The sequence below is a fragment of the Felis catus genome, chromosome D1, assembly GCF_018350175.1.
Source record: "Felis catus isolate Fca126 chromosome D1, F.catus_Fca126_mat1.0, whole genome shotgun sequence".
In the NCBI taxonomy this organism is placed as follows: domain Eukaryota; kingdom Metazoa; phylum Chordata; class Mammalia; order Carnivora; family Felidae; genus Felis; species Felis catus.
In genome coordinates, this window is record NC_058377.1 from 9,419,856 (window position 1) to 9,442,713 (window position 22,858).

The 22,858-nt window shown below is 43.5% G+C and overlaps 1 protein-coding gene across 2 annotated transcripts in view; it reads left to right on the forward strand.

The window, feature by feature from the left end:
- The window catches only part of CD1H11orf53 (chromosome D1 C11orf53 homolog), a 72,097-nt gene that overhangs the window by 30,439 nt on the left and 18,800 nt on the right, over positions 1–22,858 (forward strand). Inside the window, exons 1-2 of one of the 2 annotated variants that reach the window (XM_045038263.1) lie at positions 5,453–5,853; positions 15,223–15,332. In XM_045038263.1, the coding sequence (XP_044894198.1) occupies positions 5,844–5,853; positions 15,223–15,332 (120 nt within the window). In that variant the 5' untranslated portion in view covers positions 5,453–5,843. Of the gene's footprint in view, positions 1–5,452; positions 5,854–15,222; positions 15,333–22,858 lie in introns of those variants that run through there. The other variant, XM_045038265.1, reaches the window with a different exon arrangement.

Genomic DNA, 22,858 nt, shown 5'->3' on the forward strand with positions numbered 1-22,858 from the left:
GAAATAAGGAAGGGAACAAAATGTTCCTAGTGGAGAGAACAGTGTGAGACAAAGCTTGAAGATAATGAAATGTGGGGAAAACCTCGGAAGCAGTGAGCATAAGGGTCTAAGGTACAAGCGAAACAAGATTCTGAGGGGGTGGCAAGGCCCCCGTTGTGGAAGACCAGATGAGAACCTGTTCCTGCACTTGGTGAGCTCTAGGGTATCTTCTAGGATTTCAAGTTGGGGAATGAATGATCATAGCTCTGAGGTTGGTTGGGACAGGGGGAGTGAAGGGGGCGGTTGGGGATAGAGAAACTCATAGAAAACCAGCACAATAGCCAGAGAGGAGAAAACACAGACTGGAACAAGTTAAAGGTCCAGAGAAGGAGCCTTCAATGGGAGCCCACAATGGAGGCAGGACTGACAAGATGTAGCAACCAGTTGAATGCACAGTGGCAGGGACACACAAAATCATGGTTGTTTTACAATCAATGGCGCCTTAGCTTCAGGGAGAGACAATATCCAAATAAAGGCAAAGACCTTCTCATCACTGCAGACCAGGCTGCACCTGACGAGGATCTGTTTGTTATGGCGGCTCATCACGTCCTCCAAGCTCCTCCTGGAAGTATGCTCGGGCCAAGCTTCAGGCAAAGCTCCCGCCAGGAAGCCAGAATCCCTCAAGCGGGCTCACCTACCTTCCCAGGGATGGGAATGGGTAGGCATTCACCTTCAGCACAAACATACCAGCTCCCTCAGCTTTTTCCCCAATCCCTAAGATCCCCTCTCTGAGGGATTCTGGGAATAGGCTCAGGGAAAGGACTGGTTTCTTCAAGTGTAAGGCTCAGAGTCCAAGAGCTCTCTTCTGGCCCTGTGTACTTTTCAGCAGATAAATCCATCCCCCTTCCCCTGTGCCGAAGAGATCCTTTGAGCGCTTTCATGCTTCTTGGAGAGTCCCGAGGGTGCCACAGAATAGTGTAGCCTGTGAAATAAAATTACTGCCTCCCGAAAGCTTCTTAGGCCATCTCATTCGCCCTCTCCTATGGCTATGGGTCAGCCTCCCCCAGAAGCATGTCCTGCTGCCGAAGAAGCCCCCCTGGGGAGGGGCCTCCAGACCCTACCAGTTATGGCTGTAACTCCATTGTGCCTCAGGCAAAACACCAGGATCAATTTAATGATTTTCCTCTGACCTAGCAGGTCCAGGGCTGCGTTTCCTCCCATGCAAATTGAGGAATACAAGCTGCCTGTTGAGTGCCCCCCACCCACCCAGTGGAGAAAATCTACCAACCAAGCTTCCATATGCCCAAATGCCAGAGTATTTGCAAAATCGTTATTTTCAGATTCAAGGGAAAGCTATGGCCATGAACCTGGCCACATGTAGAAGGACTAAATGATAAGTGGCCAAGTACCCCCCCCACACACACACACACAATTACAAATCCCAGGCAAGTGTCTCTAAATGACAGTTCAGCTGGCTTAGAGTGGCCGTATCTGGTACCTAGCCTGCCCCTCTCTGTACCTCAAGTCCGCTTCAAGCTGTCCTCACCTTTACTTGGCAAACTATGATGGCCAAGCCCCTCCTCTGCTCGGTCTCCATCAGGATTACGATGACCCCATCTTCAATGAAGCAGAACCCAGTAACCTGCCTCCGTGCCATAGAAGCAGACATATAGCCGCCAGAGCCCCACCAATCTCCATACCTATCCAACTATAGGGAGAAAAGAAACTTCTGTCTGCATGTGAGAACCCCATTGGGCCCACTGGGCATGTGCTTGCTCATGCCTAAAGGAAAGACATGTGTCTCCTTCCTCTGCTCTCAACACCTGTAACACCAAATGTGTGGGTTTCACACATGAAGCAATTCTCCAGTTCTCAGCAGATGCCAACAGGGATCCTACAATTTAACTCAATGTTGACACTAACTACCCAGAGTGAGTGCAGACCCCACAGGCTAAGGGCTTAGTCCCATAACACCACCCCCCCCCCCATTTCAGGTGCCAATTCCAAGTCACAGGTTGTCACCTGTACCCTTGACTGAAGCCAGACTGACAGGAAGTCCCATGAGCCCTTCCTTGGATTCAATAAATTTACCATAATGGTTCATAGAACCCAGGGAAATGGTTTACTCACTATTCCTGATTTATTATAAAGGATGCAGTCGAATGAAGCAGATACCTAAGCTGAGGAGCGTGAAACTTCCATCCATGCCCTCTCTGAGGGTGCCACCTTCCAGTGCCTGGATATGTTCGCCAACCCCTCAGCTTTCTGGACCATGTAGTTCAGGGATTTTCATGGAGACTTCATCATACAGACAAAAGCAGTTATTTACTCAGTCTCCAGCCCCTCTCCCCTTTCCAGGGGATAGAGCATGAGGCTGAAAGTTCCTCTGATCATGGCCTTGTCTTTCTGGTGACCAGCTCCTATCCTGAGGCTACCTAGGAGCCCACCAAGAGTCACCTCGTTAGAGCAAAAGATGCTCCTGCCATCCAGAAAATTCCAAGGGATTTAGGAGCTCTAAGCCAGGAACCAGAGTCAAAGACCAAATATTAGAAAAAAGAAAATGCTCCTAGCATCCCTGTCATTCAGGAAATTACAAAGGTTTTAGGAGCTCTGTGTCAGGAACCAAGGGCAGAGACCAAATATATATTTCTTATTATGTCACAATGCCCATTCTTTTCTCCATTTGAGAGGCATGTGAAGCCTCTCCCTTCTGTTCCCACAGCCTATACTAAGGGTGTCCCTGGACCCCTATGCGCTATACCAGTAGAGCACAGCCACTGAGCAGCATTACCTGCTCCCCGCAACCATCCCTTAAAGACAGGCCTGAAAAATAGGGAAGCCCTGGAACAAAGGCAGGGTGGGGGAGACAGGGTGCCTTGGTCCCTGCTTTGGCAGGCCTGCCCTGGGGTCCCTCACACCTGCCCTCCACACCCTCACCCATAACCACCTTAGAGCAAATGTATCACTGAAGCCCCTGCCAAGTTGTCAGGAGCTACCCAACCCACGCAGCAGGTGCCCAGTCCTGGAATGAATAAAAAAGCTGATACAGAAACATTGTGGTCGGAATATCTGAGGGGTGTTCCCGATACAAGATAAAGAAGACAAATACTAATCGTGCCTGAGCCATGTGGATCTGTGTTTATTCTACCAAAACATACCCTTGTTTTACCCTCCTCCTTAACGGGCTGCCCCAGACCATCACTAGATCTGACTTCGACCCAGCGTCCTGCCTGACTGTGTCTGTGCCATGTTTCTGAACCCACCAGCAACTGGAGTAAACACAGACAAAACTTGTTGCCAACCCACACCCTGCCAGCAACAGCCATCCACTCCAAGCTGCAAAGATTTGTTTCCTTGGGATAAGAAAGCAACCTTTCTGGGATCTTTTCATTTAACTTTTATTTAGCTTGTATTTAATTCTATGGAAACAATTCTGGAGTTGTATGCAAATACAGCACAAGAAAGGATTTTTTTTTAAGTTTATTTATTTTGAGCGAGACAGAGAAAATACGAGTGGGGGAGAGGCAGAGAGAGAGGGAGACAGAGAATCCCAAGCAGGCTCTGCACCATCATCATGGAGCCCGATGCGGGGCTCGAACTCATGAAACCATGAGATCATGACCTGAGCTGGAACCGAGAGTCACATGCTTAACTTAAGACTGTGCCACCCAGGTTCCCCTAAAGGGTATTTTAAAGTACAAGCAAGCATCTATTGCAGATCAATGCATTCCAGCTTTTCCAATGACATCTAATATCTGAACAACTTCTGCAGGATTCTGGACTTTTCTCCATTAACCTGCCTCTAGAAAATCGTCATGTCTTTGAGTTTTGGATACAGGACCAGCCTATATGGAAATGGTTACAAACTCTTCAGTGGTGTGTTCAGATCATGGAAAGACAAAGGTGATACTCATGGTAACATTTCTTTATGGTGCAAAAGAACGAAATCCCCCTGATATTGCTGCTTGTACCCAGAAACTGTTGTTTCTGGTGGATTCTATGGCAGGGCTCCCTCAGTATGGCCGGCCCTCACTGGGGACCTACTACGTGCACAGCACCACCAAAGCCGACACAGTGAAGTGCTATGGGAATATCGAGAAGAAGAGAAAGATAGTCTGGTCGGGGATGAGGGACGGATATGCAAACCACTGACCTGCATGGAAAGCAGCATGAAATCAGTGCCCTTGGAGAGATTCAAGCGAGAAGCACCATGAAATGGGCCATTAAATTCATCTCCGTGAAGATAGCATTGGTGCTGAGTCTTGAAAGATTTGTAGACCTTTAATCCCCCGAAGTGAGGGCAGCATGCTTCAATGTGAGAGAATACTGTAAACAAAGGTAAAGAGATGTGAAAGTCGATGACTTATCCGAAAACCCCCGAGGTATCGGCTACAGCAAGCGCAGGGGGTGGGGGGCAACCTTCAGTATTTATTAAGAATTTCGTGGGGTCAGGATCACGTTTCAAACGCAGATTATCCGGCACATTGCCAGATGCTGTTCTCCAGATCCCACTGATCCGAAATGGGGTAAGGGCGTGTGAGAGATACAGCCGGGTTAGAGGACCAGTAGATCATACCTGTGTCAAGTCCCGAAATTCCAGGGTTGGTCTTATGCCAATCCTGGCTGACTCTGAAGGTGTTCAGGAACTAACTCTATTCGGGACTGGGAGACAGAACCAAAATTACGTTAAGAAGCAATTCTGGGTTCTTGAAGATGAATAAGGGAAATGTCAGAAAGTACCTAAAATCTGTGTTTTGTTTTGTTTTGTTTTATTTTGTTTTGTTTTGTTTTTGCTCTAGAGGAGTTTATGACACTGAGTATACATCAAAAAGGCTCTTTAAAAAAAAAAAATAACAAGTTTGTTTTAAAAGAGAGCTATCTGGGGGCACCTGGCTAGCTCAGTCGGTTAAACCTCCGACTCTGGATTTCAGCTCATCATGATCTCATAGTTCCTGGGATCGAGCACCCTGTCGGGCTCTGTGCTGACAGCATAGAGCCTGCTTGGGATTCTCTCTCTTCCTCTGGCTCTGCCCCTCCCCTCACTTGTGCTCTGTCTCTCTCTCTCTCTCAAAATAAATAAACTTTAACAAATAGATTAATTAATTAATTAATTAATTAATTAAAATGTAGCTATCTGGGCCCTATTTCAAAGATTCTGAATTAGAATTGGATGGGGCATGGGCACAGGTGCTACCTGTTACCAGCTCTGGGGCTAATTCTGAGGTACTACCAGGTTTAAGAACCTGTACCTTAGATCATATATTTATGTTTTGTGTATAATAAGGCTATCCAATTGTATTAAAATGTATTTATTTTTTATTCATTTTGATTTTGTTTCTTCCTAGAATTCTATCTATATCTGAAAGATGCCTAAAAACTGTATACTCGTGATATATACCCCTAAGTATATACAGGCATAGAACCTATATTTCTAATTGGGACACATGAGCTTTTCCATAAGCACTATTTTTTGAAATTTAACTCCAAATTAAATTAAAGAAATAGAAAAAGCTGCTGTTGTTCAGAAAACAAATCGTGGATTCTTTGCTTCTACAATAAACTTTTAAGAGAGTTTGTTCCTAGTGGAAATTCATTGTTACTAAATAAAAATCTTGAGGAAGAAAATAATACCTTATATATAATCCACATTGGGGATGCAAATTGTAGAGAAACAGACACCAAAGGATTTGCATTTAATCAAATCTAAAGCAAGTCATTTCAGAAGCATCACTGACAGGTACAGAAGCCTTTCCCATCAGGACCAGGCTGACCTTTCCAGAGATCAGGATCCCTTATCAAGGAGAACACGTTCACCAGATATCCTACATTGCCGTTAAGAAGGAGATTCACCAGAACCATCCAGAATGGAAAATGGTGAGTCACTCTCAATTATTAAAATTAAAAAAAAACTTTAATAATCCTCATGTTTATTTTTGGCATCACAAAGTCATAATGCAGAGCAAAGGGCAAGAAGAAATAGCCCTAAATTCTGGCTAGAACATATAAAAGTGTAAAAACGTGACTAGAGACCAACAATTTAGAACTCTTGGTAACAATTTCATAATTCTTTCACATTTGGTTACTAATTGTTAGGTTTACTTTTGCTGCCTAGAGCTATCTGTAGCTATCTGTTTGGGAGACCAGCTCTACTGATGACCAGTTCTACTGAACATCATTTTTATACAACAAAGACTTAGGTATTACAGCACTCTTTTCCAGGCGAGCGAAACGTTGTGTTAAGTGGAACAACTCTCAGTAAGCTCTCAAAGTTAAGGAAGGTGCAGGAGAGGAATCCAGATTTATAGAGAACTCGAAAGGTCTTTTACTCGTGCATCTTGATTTAGGTTCTTAGCCCAAGAATGGAGGGCTGTCCACATACGTGTGATAGAGAACAGCCCGAGCTGTTGTCTCATGCGTTCAAACTGAATATAGATCTTTCCCAGTTTGTTCACTCTTGAGGACACAAATGCGAGTGGCAACATGGAGTAAAACCCACCCATCCAGGAACAAATTTGAGATTAAAAAATTAGAATTTTAAGTGTTAACAAATAATGACAGAGTATTTCAAAAAATGCCTTGTGAGGTACCTTGAAGGAAAAAATTGGTATTTTTTGTAAATGCCTCAGCTCTTCAAAGTCTGATCTCAAAAAATAAGCGGATAGAGCCATCAGACAAGTGCATCTGTGTGCTGCGGCACGGAATGGGTTATTGACACAAGTGTTAAGTTTTGGATGCAGCCGTGAGGCTTTGGGTGGGAGAAGGGTCGTCATGGGGAGGGGTCTGTGAGCGAACCGAACTTGTGCAAAATCCTAACATGCTAACTAATTTGGCCTCACTTAAAAATTTTAGTCTTTCTTTCCAGTTGAAGCTTTCATAAATAGTATTTTTTATTTTCTGCCTAGCAGTTGATATTTGAACACTTCATTATTAATTGCTGAACTTGCCTTTCCTTGTATCCTTCTGGGGGTTTCCCATAATAACCCTGACATGACAGGAGCCCGACAGATCTGGAGTGGAATCACAAACACCAAGCCCCTAGAGAGTGTAGAGCTAGCACATTTTATTCCTACGTGGGTGTCTGCCTCCCTTCGGCAAGGGGGCTCTGATCCTCAGTGAGGCAGGCTGAGCTGGGCTAGGACGGTGGTCAGGGGCCCCCGAGCCGCACACCGTAGGGACACCGGACTGTCCCGGACCTCATTCTTGGTACTTCGCTGGCAGGCCAAGAAATGGAACAAGCATGGATATTGTCCATCAATTACCCATCATTCAGGATTTTTATTCTAATCTGTCTTGAGTGAGCATGTGCAAGCCCATCTTCTATTATCTGAATTTTTCTGTCACCAAATGATAGAACTCAAAATATGAATTGCTCTTTCCTGAAGTTATGGGATGGTTTTCTATTTTATTCTCTGTTTGTTTGTTTGTTTGTTTGTTTGTTTCAAACGATCTCTGTTCCCTTACCTTAGATAACAAGCACCTGCTTAAGGACAGCAAAGAAGTGTATTCCAGACAGGTGTTATCAAAAATAGTAAAATAGTAAAATAATACGGTGTTTACTTCAAATAAACACTATAAATGTGTTTTTTATAATATAAATTTAATATGTATTTTGTTTTATTTATATTTTGTTTTATATTTTATATATTTATAACTATATATATTATATATATTTATATATATTTTATAATTTATATTTTACATTTTAAAATTTATATTATTTTGTTTTAATGGAGAAAATGTTTAATTTTCAAAAACAATTTTAAAGCAACCATACCATTAAGTGTACTATGGGCCAAATTCTTTATCAGAATAGACAGCAGTAAGGAGAGGACGTGACTCAGACAATTTGCTGCATGTACATAATGACAATATGGCAACACAAAAAACTTTTTTTCCAAATTCTAAAGGATAAGTTGATTCTTCATAATAAATTTGCTTGTGCTTTCTCTCCGGAAACACGGTCTTTGTTCTCTCGACAACTGATCTGAATGCAAGTTTGTATCTAGGGGTATTTGAATAAAAACTCTCAAGCATCTCCTGGTTTATGCAGGTGTGGATTCTTTAAATAGACAATGCACATGGGGGGAAATGTTTGGGAAAAGGAATACTGATAGAATTTTTGACTCCTCTGTAAAGAGGGAGGGCAGGAAAGGTTAGAGAACTTTCCAGAATCCTCAAAACACCAAGAATAGTCCAGGTGACAGTTTAAAGAAATTGTACCAGGTTCCACTGCTTAATTAAAACTTACATGAGGGGCCCCTGGGTGGTTCAGTCAGTTGAGTGTCTGACTTTGGCTCAGTTCATGATCTCGCGGTACATGAGTTGGAGCCCCGCATCAGGCTCTGTGCTGATGGCTCAGAAGCCCCAGTGACAGGGTTTCATCCCCCCTCTCATGAAAATGCTGTCTCCCACATTCTGAGAATGTTTATCTTTCCAAACCTTATAGCCTTTCTGTGCCTTCATTTTCCTCTAAGGTATTTTATTTACTCTACAAGTGTTTATTGATCATGTACTAGGTGCCAGATTCTGGACACCACTGGTTATTCCTTTCTCTATAGTCCATCTTTTTTTCACTTCCTTGATGCTAACACTCTGGTACATTACATACCTTCATTTTTTTTTTTATGTTTATTTCTTTTTTGAGAGAGAGAGGGAGAGACAGAGCGTGAGCAAGGGAGGGGCAGAGAGAGAGAGAGGGAGACCCAGAACCCGAAGCAGGCTCCTGGCTCTGAGCTGTCAGCACAGACCCTGATGCAGGGCTCGAACTCACCAACAGTGAGATCATGACCTGAGCTAAAGTTGGACGCTCAACTGACTGAGCCACCCAGGCACCCCAATATATGCCTTCATTTCTGACCTCTCCTCCCTGCTTCCACCTTCCCTGTCCCCTGTGGTCCCCTGGACATCAGAACGGTAGCTGCCACTGAGGCTCAGTGCTTGGATACCTAGTCTCCTATTGCCACAAAGTCTTCCTTTGAGCCCTTTATTTTTGTAGTTTTGGTTACCATAGTTTTAAAGGTGTTTCTTAGAAGTGCTGGTCAAAGCCATCGTCCTATCTATAGGGTATTTGAGTTTGATTATGCCAGCACAACCTCAAAGTCACCATGTTCAAAACTGAACTCTTATTTCCCCATTAAAACTGACTCTCTTCCCTGCCTTCCTGATTGTTCTTCTTAATCCTGGTGGTCTTTTTTTTATTGTGCATATGCCTGTGTGTATGTATGCGCATGTGTGTGTTTTCTTTTGAAAGTTTTCTTAAATCTGTCTTTTCCTTGTCATTTCCACTGTCTCTGGTTAGCCTCTATTTTACCTTTTCCCATCCTCTGTGTTCCCTCGCCCTCAAACCCATCCTAGGCTCTATCTTCAGATTAATCTTCCAAAACGGTATTCCAAATCTTCTCCCCAAATGATAAAAATCACAAGATTCTCCTGTTCAGAAGGCTTAGTGGTTTCCATCACTTACAACATAAAGTATAATTTTTCAGTCTGTTTTTCAAGACCTTCAACATGTTCGTTAATGTCACTACCACCCCTCCCCGACTCCAAACAACAGGATGCTTTCAACAAATAATTAAGAAATAATTAAAAATAATTACTATGTCCCAGACACCATTCAGGCATTGGCACCTGAGATGTTTCAGTGAGTGAGAAAACAAGCAAATATCCCCACCTTCGTGGAGCTTACATTCTAGCATACAGCAGACAGCAGTAGGGAATAAACCTAATGCATAAGGAAATTATATAGGCCATCGTAAAGTGACAAGTGGTCCATAGAAAGAAAAAGTAAAGTGGGGTGGGGCAGGTTAGGAGTGTTTCGTGGGAAAGATGCAACTTTAAATGTGTTCTCGTTGAAAAGATGACATTGGGGCCAAGACGTGAAGGGGACACAGGGGTGTAGCCACGCGGATAACGGGGGGAAGAATAATCCAGAGAGAGCGGACAGCCAATGCCAAGGTTCTAAGGCAGAAGTGGTGTGCTTGGTGCATTTCAGAGACTGATGGGAGTACGGTGAGCAAGGGGAGAGTGTTGGGAGGTGAGATCAGAGGTATCGTGCAGCAAGGTTACCTGGGGCCATTCTAAGGACTTTGGCTTTGATTGAAACGGGGAGCCATTTCAGTATGGTGTTGAGAAGAGAAGTGACAGCGTTGTGCTTTGTTTTTTCACGGATCCCTCTGGCTACCGGGCTGAGAATAGACTGGGACACTGGGGGTGAGGGATGCTGAAGGCTCCTGCAGTAATCTACGCGACAGATGGCAAGATAATAGCGGTGCAGGCAGGGAACAGTCGGCACCATCATGAGTTCCTCGAGGACAGCCTGTGAAGTACAAGAGGGAGCGAGTCCAGGAGGATCCCGATAGCTTTGGGAGTGAGTAACCAGCGGCGTGGAGGGAGTAACCCTCAGCTGAGACAGAGGAGGTCTCCAGACAAAGCAAATGCGGAGGGGCGGGGGATGGAGTTCAAGTTTGGATGCGTGGGGTTCCCGATGTCCAGCAGACAGCTGTGTGAACGTGGACATCCAAGTCTAAAGTCCGGGCCGGATGGGTCTGGGCTAAAGGATGATGTCCATTTGAAATTCATCCATGTGGAGATGGCATTAACCCCATTACTCCAGTTCCCTACCCTTTCCGCACCTGCCTTGTTCCTGCCCACCTCTGTGTTCCTTCATGCCGTGCCTGACGCCCGAGAGACCTTTCTCCCTGTCCCTAACTCATCCACATGCAATCACGTCCACCTGAATCCCGTCCCTTCCCCCAAAACTGTCACCGACCACCCAATGTGTGTTCTGCCCCCCCCCCTACTCTTTCACATGTGAACACCTCACCTCTCTCACCAAACTGAGATCTCTTTGAGGACATCTGCTACATGTTCTAAACTTCTTTTGCATCCCCTATGGCATTTCGCCCCTGCTTTGCACTAAGTCCGTGCCAACTGGTGTATGAGATTGACTGCTTACGACAAACCTTCAGAAGTTCTCATGTGTTTATTTGCCATCTCACGAACTTTCTCCCTCTATTAATTACCGTGTGGTTATTTGTTAAGCTTATTTAAAATAGGTGTATTCCTTCTAGGCTTTTTGGCATACACATAAAGCACAAATTGGTGAGTCAGATTGAAATCACCAATTAAAAAGCCCTTCAGGGAAGAGTGAAGCCAATTCTGTCTGCAGACCCACAGGGGATCCAGGCTGGACCCCTTCAGCCCCACCCCCTCCTCTCTCTCAGACCTGTGTCCACTCCCACTGGTAATCACCAGACGTTCCTCTTTCGGCCCCGCCAGGAATACACAAATACCTACGGTTGGCCCCCACTCGAACAGGAGCACTATAAAGTCCTTACTGTTATGTATACCTGTGATTCTCAAACTTCAGAAAACATCAAAATCACCTGGGGGGCTTATTAAAACATGAATTGCTGAGCCCCAGCCCTAAAGTTTCTGACTCAGTACATCTGGAGTAAGGGCGTGAGAATCTGCACGTCTAGCAAGTTCCTAGCGATGCTGGTGCTGCTGGTCCGGGGGTCACACTTTGAGGATCACTGGGGTGCATTCTCACTTTGACCTGTCTGGCTTTGCCCCCTGCCTTGTTCTGACTGTTTGTGCCCTAGTCACTCTCCTGCTCCAGGCTGCTCCCCTGCACGCTAGAGCTGTCTTGGCCACTGACCACACACCTGGCCGCCACCCCTCTCTGGCCTTTCCTTACCCTAGTCTCGGGGGTTGAGAGCCAACTCATGCCCTTGCCCCCAATTTCTTGCTTCCTCTTCAACCCCATTCCCTCATTTTCTCCCTTCTTCCTAAATCTTTAGTCCCTCCCTCTGACCTACTCAAATATCCTCAAATCTCTGCCACCCATAAATATATAGATATAAAAATGTAAGCAGGGTGCCTGGGTGGCTCAGTCGGTTACGCATCCGACTTCAGCTCAGGTCACGATCTCACGGTTTGTGAGTTCAAGCCTCACATTGGGCTCCGTGTTGACAGCTCAGAGCCTGGAGTCCGCTTCAGATTCTGGGTCTCCCTCTCTCTCTCTCTCTGCCCCTCTTCTGCTTGTATATATATACATATATAGTGTATATGTATACATATATATACATGTATATATTGTATATTTATATGTATGCAAACCTCTCCCTGACCCTGTACTTCTCTGCAATTATCATCCAGCTCCTCCTTCCCTTTCTCATTCAAGCTTCAAGAAGAAATCTCCATCCCTGTCTTGGCCCTTGACATTATTATCTGGCTTCTAGCTAGGCTTCCAGAGTTTCTCTTCTAAGGTTGACTGAATTGAAAGCAGTGAGTGCCCTGCTTTCCTTATCTTTCTGGACCGTTCTGCCACCCTTCCTACTTTTTCCTTCTTTCCTGAAGTCTCTTCCCCTGAATTCTGTGATGCCTCCTTCCCCTGGCTTTTCCTGGTTCCTCTCCAACTATGTCTTCAATTATATTCTTCTTCATGTCTCTCTTCCTCCTCTGACCACACTTCACATGTGGATGCTCCCAGGCTTCTGTCTGGAACCATTTAGTCCAGAGCTCCCCAACCAGTATGTCAGGAATGAGGATGATAGGAGTTTCCAAGATATTGATCCTCTCAGGCCATGGGAGCAGCCTGGTCTGCTTATGCTGGTGTATCGTTTCTTTGTGTGCCGTCATGTGACTCTACCTTTCAAGCACTCCCCCCTCCCACCAGCAATTCCATCCTCTTTCCTGATTTCTTTACCACCAGCGTCATGATGGCTCCAGAACTTGTGTATCCAGATCAATCCCATGGGGAAAACTCGAGAATCACCCTCGAATCTTCCCTCTTCTTTCTCTCCCACACCGAAATAATTTTCAAGTGTCTGCTCCTTGCCCTCCTATCTACTACTCAGACCCCATTATCTCTTGCCTGAATTCTTCTAGAACCTCTTGCCTGACTGATCTCCCTGTGGCTTTGTGATTCTTAAATCTGCCCTCCATACAGCTGCCCGAAAAGCCTATCTAAAATGCAAATCTGACCGTATTGGCCCCTCGCTTAAAAGCCTCCATTGATTCTTTGCCGACAGGATGAAGTCCAAACTCCTTTGCCCACCAGAAGCTTCATGACTGAGGCTGTTTCTTTTCTCTTCTGGCCTCCCTCCCTCACTCCCTCACACACCTTGCTCTGTTCCTGCCTCCAGGATTTTGCCCCTGTGGTCTTCAATGTCTGGAATACTCTTGCCCACCTTCCTATCACTACGCAGCATCCCTCCAGCCTATGCTGTCCCCTGCCCTCCCAGTCCCTCCCCGCCCTCATAAGGAATTGACACATCTGTGTTTTTCTGAATATTCTAGGCGTGACTCTGCTGTTGCCCTTAGCACATTTGCATTACAATTATTTTTTAAGCTCCTCTCTCCTCCCACTAGATAGCAAATTCTTTTGCATCCCCAGCTCTGACGGCCTGACACACAGGAAATACTTCAATGCATCATTGATGAGTAAATGTAGCCTTAGGCTTTTCCAAAAGCGAAGCATACACTCTAGAATCAGAGCTTAGTTTCCTTCGGAACAAACGTAAAGTCATCAAGTTTTAAATTGGAGGCTGATTTGAAAGTACTTCAAGCCTCTTTAAGTAAAAGATATATAGGCCAAAATTAGACCCTGTTAAAATTATACCGAAAGGACCATTCAAATAACTTTATTTTGCTGAAATCATTTGTGTGGTGGCTTCATTTAAACTAAATGATACATTGCCTTGGAACCTAGATTTTTTTTTCCTCTTAATTTTGTATAGGCATTTTGTATAACACTTAATAGTTTGGCATATTTTCATATGCCTGTCTTATAAAACACTGCAGAGAGATTTTACAGACAAGGAAAATGGGCCTGAGAGGTTACGATTGTCCCGGCGCAGTGACTAGAGTAACATGTGATCACGTAGGCACTGCTTTTTGGGCCAGCAACCTCTTCCATCCCATGGGTCACTCTGCTTTTGGTTTGGATTGTGTTATTTTTTCCTTTCTTCCTTCCTTTTATTCTCCTTGTAATGGTATTTGACTCGTAAGTCAAATATATCCTAGACTATCTACCAGTTTAAGCAGATTAGAGAATATTTTTGGTGATATGTGTATGCATGTGCGTACACATGGGTACATCCTGCCTAGTGCACTGATACCCAATCCAGGTGGCATTGCTAATACACCAGCAACAGCTCGATTAAAATGAATTGAAACTATCCAACCTACAATAGAACAGTGATTTCAGACTTACAAAATATCTTATAATTCCTGCAGTTTAACTACGATGTATTGCCTGAATGCTTTCTCCAATTGACTAAACAAAAGGTTCTTCTACCGTTGCTTGACCATCCTCGTTAACAAGGAACTCACTATCCCCAGAAACAGAGTTGTCAATTTCAGAACGTTGGGGACACATTTTTCTCTATAGTCTGTTATCTCTCTGTAATTTCTTCATGGTAAAAAACAGCTAATTTTTCCTGTTGTTAGGGTTAGAATCTGACCCACGTCTGGATCCCAGCTCTTATGGCTTCTTAGCAGCTATGAGACCTTGGCAGATAACTGAGCCCCAGACTTCAGGTCCTTCCTTTTTAAAATGGCTCAAGTGAAATAATGCAGGTAAATTACTGAGCACTGTAATATGTTCAGTGGGTGCTTGTAGTAAGTTCTGAATAAATATCTGTTGAATGAATGAACGACTCTTCCCTTATCCTTGACCTAGTTTCAAAGCAGCAACTCCCCGTGTCGAAAGACTGTATTTTCAAAAATAAAAACTGCTTAATTTAGTGCAGTAAACAGGAACACATGATTTTCTTCTCAGGAACCCAATCTGAAAACAGTCCAGGTGACCTGCTCACCCACATCAGGTAGAAATACAATACGGCAAGAAAACTGTCACTCCATAAACTGAAGCATGCAAATCTAACTTTTGCATCAGGTAATAAGTTGCATCTGATTCCTGTCTTGCGATTAAAGCATAAATTATAAGCCTTCCTGGAATAAATCTTGACAAGTCAGAGTACAAAAAAGAGGACACTTTGAGGAGCTGTTGCGTAGAAGATGGAATAGGGGGGAGCTTTTTCTGCCTACACAGAACTTGGATGAGTTTCTATCAAGGAAGGAAGACTAAACGTCCTCTTTTGGAGCCACTGCAAATTCAAGAAGTCTATCATTGCAGTGAGCAAACAGTGTCACAATTGTCAGGCCTTGAATGCGTCCCTGGGGAGGTTAACCTATTACTCTATCCACATTTGATTGTTACTATTCCATTTGCTTAAGTCACAGGAGACTACAGCAAACGCGTGTATCAAGGCGTGAGAGTGAAGCACACGGTCAAAGACTTACTGGCGGAAAAACGATCCAGGCAGACAAGTAACTCAAGATTTAATGTAAGTCTCGATTTAATTCATTCTGAAGTCTTTGGGGGCCTCAGTCCTCTTTGAAAGCTAGTTATCTCCGCTCTTTCCTCTTGAGTCTCATATTCTCAATGGCAAAGCCCTCATTTACTTAGCACACAACTATATAATTACCATTATTAACACTATTTGGTACCTCATTCGGTTAAGCATCTAACTTCAACTCGGGTCATGATCTCACGGTCGTGGGTTCAATCCCCACGTCGGGTTCTGTGCTGGCAGCTCAGCGCCTGGAGCCTGCTTCAGATTCTATGGCTCCCTCTCTCTCTGCCCCTCTCCTGCTCCTGCTCTGTCTTTCTCTGTCTCTCAAAAATAAATAAACGTTTAAAAATATATATTGGGGTACAAATGTCAACCCATGGGCAAAAACCTGGAGAGCTCTGTGAACTTACTGGCTGGCTGTCTCAGCTCATGGCAAAGAATGGATGATATGTCCTGACTTTTTCATTTCTCCCAATCATGAATTAATGAAGGCTTAGCTGGTGGGGACAATGCTAATCTTCATCGACACGTTATTCTAAATCTGATGGAGACAACTTAGAAAAACCCTCCCTATAGCAAAATCAGATGGAAATATCCGAGTTGGAGATGTCTTAAGTCTGAAACCTCTCTATCTGCCATCCGTGTCTTCATAAATAGCTCTACCCTGCACTTAAAATGTTTAAGTAGTTGCACCCAGATCTCCAAAAATGCTCCTAGAGTGGAAATAGCAATTAGCTAGCAAGATGGGTTTATAATCACTTAGTCTATTGGCAAAATGTAACAACATGAATGTCAGGCATCTGTGGTGCGTTGCTGGCTGCAGGACATGAGAGCAAATGTGGTAACGACGTACAGCGCCCAGCACAGGGGCTGGTACACAATGGGTACCAGTTCTTCCATTGTGGCTGCTCAGGATATGGGCACTGCATCCAACGCTGCTCGGGGATCAAATTTCTGGGACATGTTTCAAATGAATCAACTCCAGATCCTATTTCCTCCCATCCAAGAGCTTTCACTGCACATCTTCTGTCTTCTTTTATTTTAAACCACATCCTCTCTTCTGGTGCAACAAACGGAGCTTAGCTGACGAAAAGAAAATCAGAATCATCGGCTCCTTGTCTATTCCTCGTACAGTGTTTCTTAGTGGCTGCTTAGAGTCATCTGGGGTGTGTGTTACAAATATCCATGCCAATTTCATATCAAGAAAGGAAGAGAGAGAGGGAGAGAGAATTCAGAGTCTCTTCTAATGAACCACAGCTTTGTGGAAGTAATGTGGATGGCTTGGCCACAGCTACAGTCAGAATTGTGAAACCTAATGGGCGTTCTAGGCATTGGGAAGACAGGAATCACAGTGATGTTAAAACATAGTCAAGGAACAGATACTGTATCTGCCCAGTGTGCATGAGGCTATAACTCACTCCTTGGCATCATCATCATCATCAAGACATACATACAAAGATAAGGCACTGTCCCAGACAGAATTACAGAAGAAGAAAAAAAAAAACCAAGAAATCATAGTATTTCCAAATGGTATATATAAATATATTCTTCTTTTTAAAACTACCTAACAATTTTTGCTCGAGATCTGTGACTATCAAATAGTATGTTTTCTTTAATTTTAGATGTTTTTACTCTCTCAGTGCTATAACAATATAAACACAATTCATAGTAAACATATTGTTTGATTTCATTTTAAACTGCAGATTCCTTGTCCCGTCCCATGTATATAAACGTAGAGATATTGGACGGGAGCCAAGGAATGGTCATTTTTCAACCTGCCCCTTGGCCGATTCCTTTGCTCGCCGGAGGTTGAGAACTTTACCATAGAGTACAGAGCAGGGGTTCGCTCACACAGCCAAGGTTCTTATCTCCACCCAGATTACAATTTGTTGAGCTATTGCTGTTGGCTCTGTGACACTGAAAGTGTTATAGTGAAAGTGGATACAAGAAACACATAATACATGGTCTATGTCGTTAAACACCAAAAACCCTGCCCTGGTAGAGAAGAAAATCTGTGTATCCATTTAAAAAATATAAGACTAGGGGCACCTGGGTGGCTCAGTCTGTTAAGCGTCTGACTCTTGATTTCAGCTCAGGTCATGATGTCTCGGTTCGTGAGTTCCAGCCCCGTCGTGCTCTGTGCTGACAGCATGGAGCCTACTTGGGATTCTCTCTCTCCTCTTTCTCTGCCCCTCGCCCCACCCCCACTCAGGTGTGCTCTCTCTCAAAATAAATACAATTTATTTAAAATATATATATAAGACCCTATAACCAAGCATCAGACTAAAGACGAAAGACCAGGAGCATAGCCACATGCTAGGAAGACTACAATCCAGTTTACAGGGCACCTCCTCATATGTCGTCTCATCGGACAGACACACGAACTCTGTGAGATTGATATTCACATGGTTTCCCATTGAACAGACGGAAACAGTGAAGAGAAGAAGAGATGGGAAGTGATTGTTCTCAGGCTTCATAGTTAGCAAATGGCAGGTCTTCTGGCTCCTGATTCAACATTTAAAAGGGACAGATCACTGGGATCTGAGGTAGAACAGTCCCTGATTCATGTTGTCTTAGTCCAGTTGGGCTATTGTAACAAACACCACAGCCTGGGTGGCTTATCAACAGCTAGATTTTATCTCTCAGACTTCTGGAGGCTGGGAGTCCCAAGTTTTTGGTGCCAGCATGGCTAGATTATGGTAGGACCCTCTTCGGGGTTGCAGACTGCTGACTTCTGATTATGCCCTCATGTAAAGGAAGGGTCTAAGGAACTCTCTGGGGGCTCTTTTATAAGGCCTCTGATCCCATTCATGAGGGCTCCACACTCATGACCTACTCATCTCCCACTTGTTAATACCATCACACTGGGCATTAGGATTTCAACATATGGATTTTGGAAAGACACAAACATTCAGACCATAGCATATTCAGACAAGGAAAATCAAAATATAGGAAAATATATCATCGAGAAAGAATTTCTAGGACAGGAAAGGTGCAAACCCGCCCTAATTCTGGTACTTACTCTCAGGCACCAAATGCATAGGCTGCATGAACTTAGCCTTGTCTACAGGTTTGCATATATTTTTACCTGGGTCTCAACACTAGTGTATTACTCGTATCCTCTACTCCAATGACCTCTTAAATTGGGGTAATTAAATGTCTATATTCCCAAAATATGGTTATTTGGGCTTAAGTTACCTCCATGAATTGATTTTACTGTTCATCTGTCAACCACTATTCTAGAATATCTGCGTATCTCAAGAAAGACACCGTATTCCTTAGAGGTCCTATTACTGTCCTCATTGCAAATGCTAACCTGTTCAGCAGGAATCATGGAGAATCACATTGCTGGTGGGCACTTGGGGTTCTAACTGGATGGATGGTTCTGAGCCTACCTTCTCTTTTTCACGCCAATACACTAGGCAGCTCTGGGTTGAATATCTTGAATATGTTTGGTTAGGGAAGCCGTCCTAACAAGACCATGTTCAAACTTGGCTACTGACAGCATGGGTAATAACCAATCAGAGGCTAACTTGAGGAGGTTGGAGACCCTACCATGTGGCTTTACCATAGAGTGTGCTGGCCAAAAAGTGGACCCTCCCAATGATCCCACATCAAAACGCTGGAACCTATGAATGTTACCTTATGTGGCAGAACATGTGATTAAGTTAAGGATCTTAAGAGGAGGCACTTAGTCAGATTATCCAAGTAGATTTTGTCTTGCATGACTCTGAATGCAATCCCATGCATCCTTCTAAGAGAGGGTTTGAGAGAGACACACGCACAGAGGAGAAGACACACAAAAGAGCAAGGGGCAGTGGGGTCAGGAGGCAGAGGCTGGAGTCATGCAGCCATAAGCCAAGGAATGTGGGTGGCCACCAAAAGCTGGAAGAGGCAAAGAATGGATTCTCCCCTAGGGTCCTACAGGGAGCACAGACCTAGCAACACGTTGATTTGGGCTTCTGACCTCCAGAACTGATAGACATTTCTGACTCTTTAAGCCACCCAGGTTATGGTCATTTGTTACCGCAGATCTAGGAAGCTAATGCACATATATGATGAAAGCTACTTCCCTCTGGATAAGTATCCTTTAGGAAGTATCCATCTGATGCCCAAATTGGTGTTCTTTTCTTTGCGACAACACTTTGATAAGTTTACACAGGCTGTGTTAGTCCATCGTTACCGCAATTTCCTTCCAGAACATCTGTTTTTGATACCGTGAAATGTTTTAATGTTTTTCACATCTTTGCAGTAGGAATCAAAGAGAAAGAAATCCCTTTCCCCAAAGAGATTTTCACCAAAGACTGGACCTAAAACCATTTTTATACATCTTAGCCGTGATCCTGTGGTTTCACACTATTACTGTGGACATCTGTTTTTAAATAATGGTTTTTCTCTTTCTTTCTCAAATCTTTCTGGGTCATCCTTTACCACACTCCTACATTTTCTAGCAGAATATTTAAACTGTGAGCCATTCACCCACATCTAGTACCAAAAAATATAAATAATGAGACTTTTGATGTAGGTTTTTCTTGCATGTTTTTTTCAATTACACTATTTCACTTGAGTTTCATAAAAGCAAATCATTGAAAAATTTTAATAACATCACAAAATTTAGTTAACTCTCAGTTATTTATAGTACAGGAAAAAAAGGATTTAACAAGAAGACGCAGTGAGGCTCATAGCCACAATTTTTCATTTTGCTTTGAAATCCAATGAACAATTTGCAGGCTATTGAGCTTTCTAATCAAGTTTTTCTTAAGCTATCATAAAGATTCATTTAAAAGCCTTGAGTACATAACAGCTGGCATGAGGGGGAAATTTTCAACTTACTAAGTAGGAAGCAGAGATCAGTTTGCAGTAAAAATTGTGCCGCAGAATGGGGACTTACAAGGCAGTTTGGAAGAGATTATGAACAGCCTGGGATCAGGGTCTGCTGTTCAGTCTATTTTATTGGTTTATGGACATCCTAATCACTCTCTTGCTCACTCCTCAAAATATGCTATAGTGAGGACCAACAAGGAAATAGATATGAAAGTTATTTTAAATTAATATTCTATGTAAATGTGAGGGAAAATACATGAAGACTTCTGAGGTGTTTTGGAAGGCCTGAACTAAAGAAAATGTTAAGGAGATAAATCCCAAGTGGGAAATGGATTTGGATTATATTTTGAATTCTATGTATTATACATATACAAACCAAAAGTTAACTGTTTCCACTTGTCATGATTCTTTCACATCAACCTCGAATGTTTGCTTTCCACATCATAACTACTTACAATTGCTTTTGTTTTGTGTATTTTCCTAAATCCTTACATTTAAATGAGCTGATAAAATGTCCATGCCCCGAACACATAGGATAAGGCCATATTGTCAGCTGGGTGTCTTGGTTCACAATATGTCCTAATTATTTCTGGAAGGAAAACATTGTAAACACAGGAAGAAGCCTGACAATAGTACATATCGATGACAAATTTGGAGTAACAGCAGGTAAGTGAGTGCCAGATAGTGCATTTATGGCATAGGGTAATTGGAAGTGTTTGATCTTTACGGAGAGATGGCGAGCCTCTGTGAGCCAGATGTGTGTTGCCTAGCGCCATCCATCATAACTGTCTGCCTTTCGATCAAGACTGCTAGCTAGAGTTTTGTTTAGTTATATATCCAGCTGCTGTTTTGCAGTATCAATCACATGCACACTTCAGTTACCACCGAGTATAAACACTGGGATGTCCGTATCTGTGAGTTGCATTTGGATTTCTTGTGAAGTGTTAAAAAATATATATATATGGAATTGGCAACTGTTTATTATAGCATCTCAAGATCTCTTTGGTTTCTCTGAAGCTTTGGAAAACACATCCAAGACATCTCTTTTACATCAAAACAGAAAAGTTCCTTCCTCAGTCTGTTTCAACCCCTCCTTCTGGCTCTCAGTGGTCCTGGGCGATTCCTTCCTTCTCTCTGGGCCTCAGTGTCCTTGTGAGTAGAAGGGGAGGGTTAGATTCTTCCCATTTCAGTATTCAATTTGACTTGATAGCTTTTCCTGACCTCAGAACATGTCCCACCCACTGACACCCTCTCCCCAACTTCCAAAGCCAAGCTGAACCCCTCTTTGTTCTGAGAAAGATATATCTCCTTTCCTCTGGTTCAGGTAGAGCTTTGCAAGTTGAGTTTTCAAGGGAATAGGGAACAGAAAAATCACATAAAGCCCAAGACCAATTATGCACAGTGCAAATGTTCTGACACTAACTTTAATATCTAGTCAAAGATCAGTATGGGTGAGACAGTTGAGGTGACTTCAAAGCCCAGATCTCCTTCTGTCACCTCAGTTCTCTCCGGGGCAGATGAGAATTTTTAATAATAATCATTGTCATTTACTGATAGACTTATAAATATTTTCACTTATATACTTTAAAATATATGTCATTGGGGTGCCTGGGTGGCTCAGTCGGTTAAGCGTCCAACTTTGGCTCAGGTCATGATCATGGTCCGTGAGATCGAGTCCTGTGTTGGACTCTGTGCTGACAACTTAGAGCCTGGAGCCTGCTTCAGATTCTGTGTCTCCCTCTCTCTCTCCCCTACTTGTGCTCTGTCTCTCTCTTTCAAAAGCGAATAAACCTTAAAATTTTTTTAAAAAATAAAATATATGTCATTGATAATAAAATATATGTCATTTATCAACAAGAAGCCCAGTGGCCTTGAGAGGATGGCACTCACATCTGTTTTTCAGATGAGAAGAGTAAATGTCAGATAGAAAGTGATGGAGCTTAGATGTGACCCAGGTTTGTTGGATTGCTTCCTGTTGCCTTTTTAATTTACATTTCTGGTCCAAGGAAGGACTAGCTTTGGAATAACCACTTTGCCTCAGGGCTTCTGCTTCAGATTCCATACATGACGTTGGGTCTTGGTCATGACCTTTGCTCCCTCTCAACCCGCCCATCCCTGCAGTGCTTCTGTAGGTTGTTTAGATGATGCCACACCCAGCCTGAACCAGAAGCAGCACTCTCCTTTCCCGTGACACCCAGACATCCTAGAAAGAACTAGACACAAAAAGTTCTTAATTTCCTTCTAGAACCTATCTCTAGCTCTGTCCTAGAACTTGCTTCCAGAATATTGCCTGTCATTCCCCACCACTCCTGCACCTCTGGTCTCTTGGGCTCACCATGGCACCTGGCCCTCTCTATAAAAAGAGGAAAACATTTCCTGAACCGGAGTCACAGCATACCATCTGACCTTGCAGCACCCTTTGCTGCCCTCCTGGAGATCCCTAGGTCCTTCCTCACCCAACCCATTTCTCCCTGACCTTTCTTCTTCCCTATCGCTTACTCTCCTGCTATGACTTTCAATGAAGTGCGGTTTCTTTAGTATTATCTAGCAGCCTGAGAAGCTGGTATCCTCTGGCTTGGTCCTGGGAATGGATATAGAATGCCACTCCACCACGTGAGAAGGCAGAGACCCTGTTGGCTCCCTCTTGAGGGCTGAAAGAGATCCATGAACCTGGGGAAAAGCAGAGCTTACCA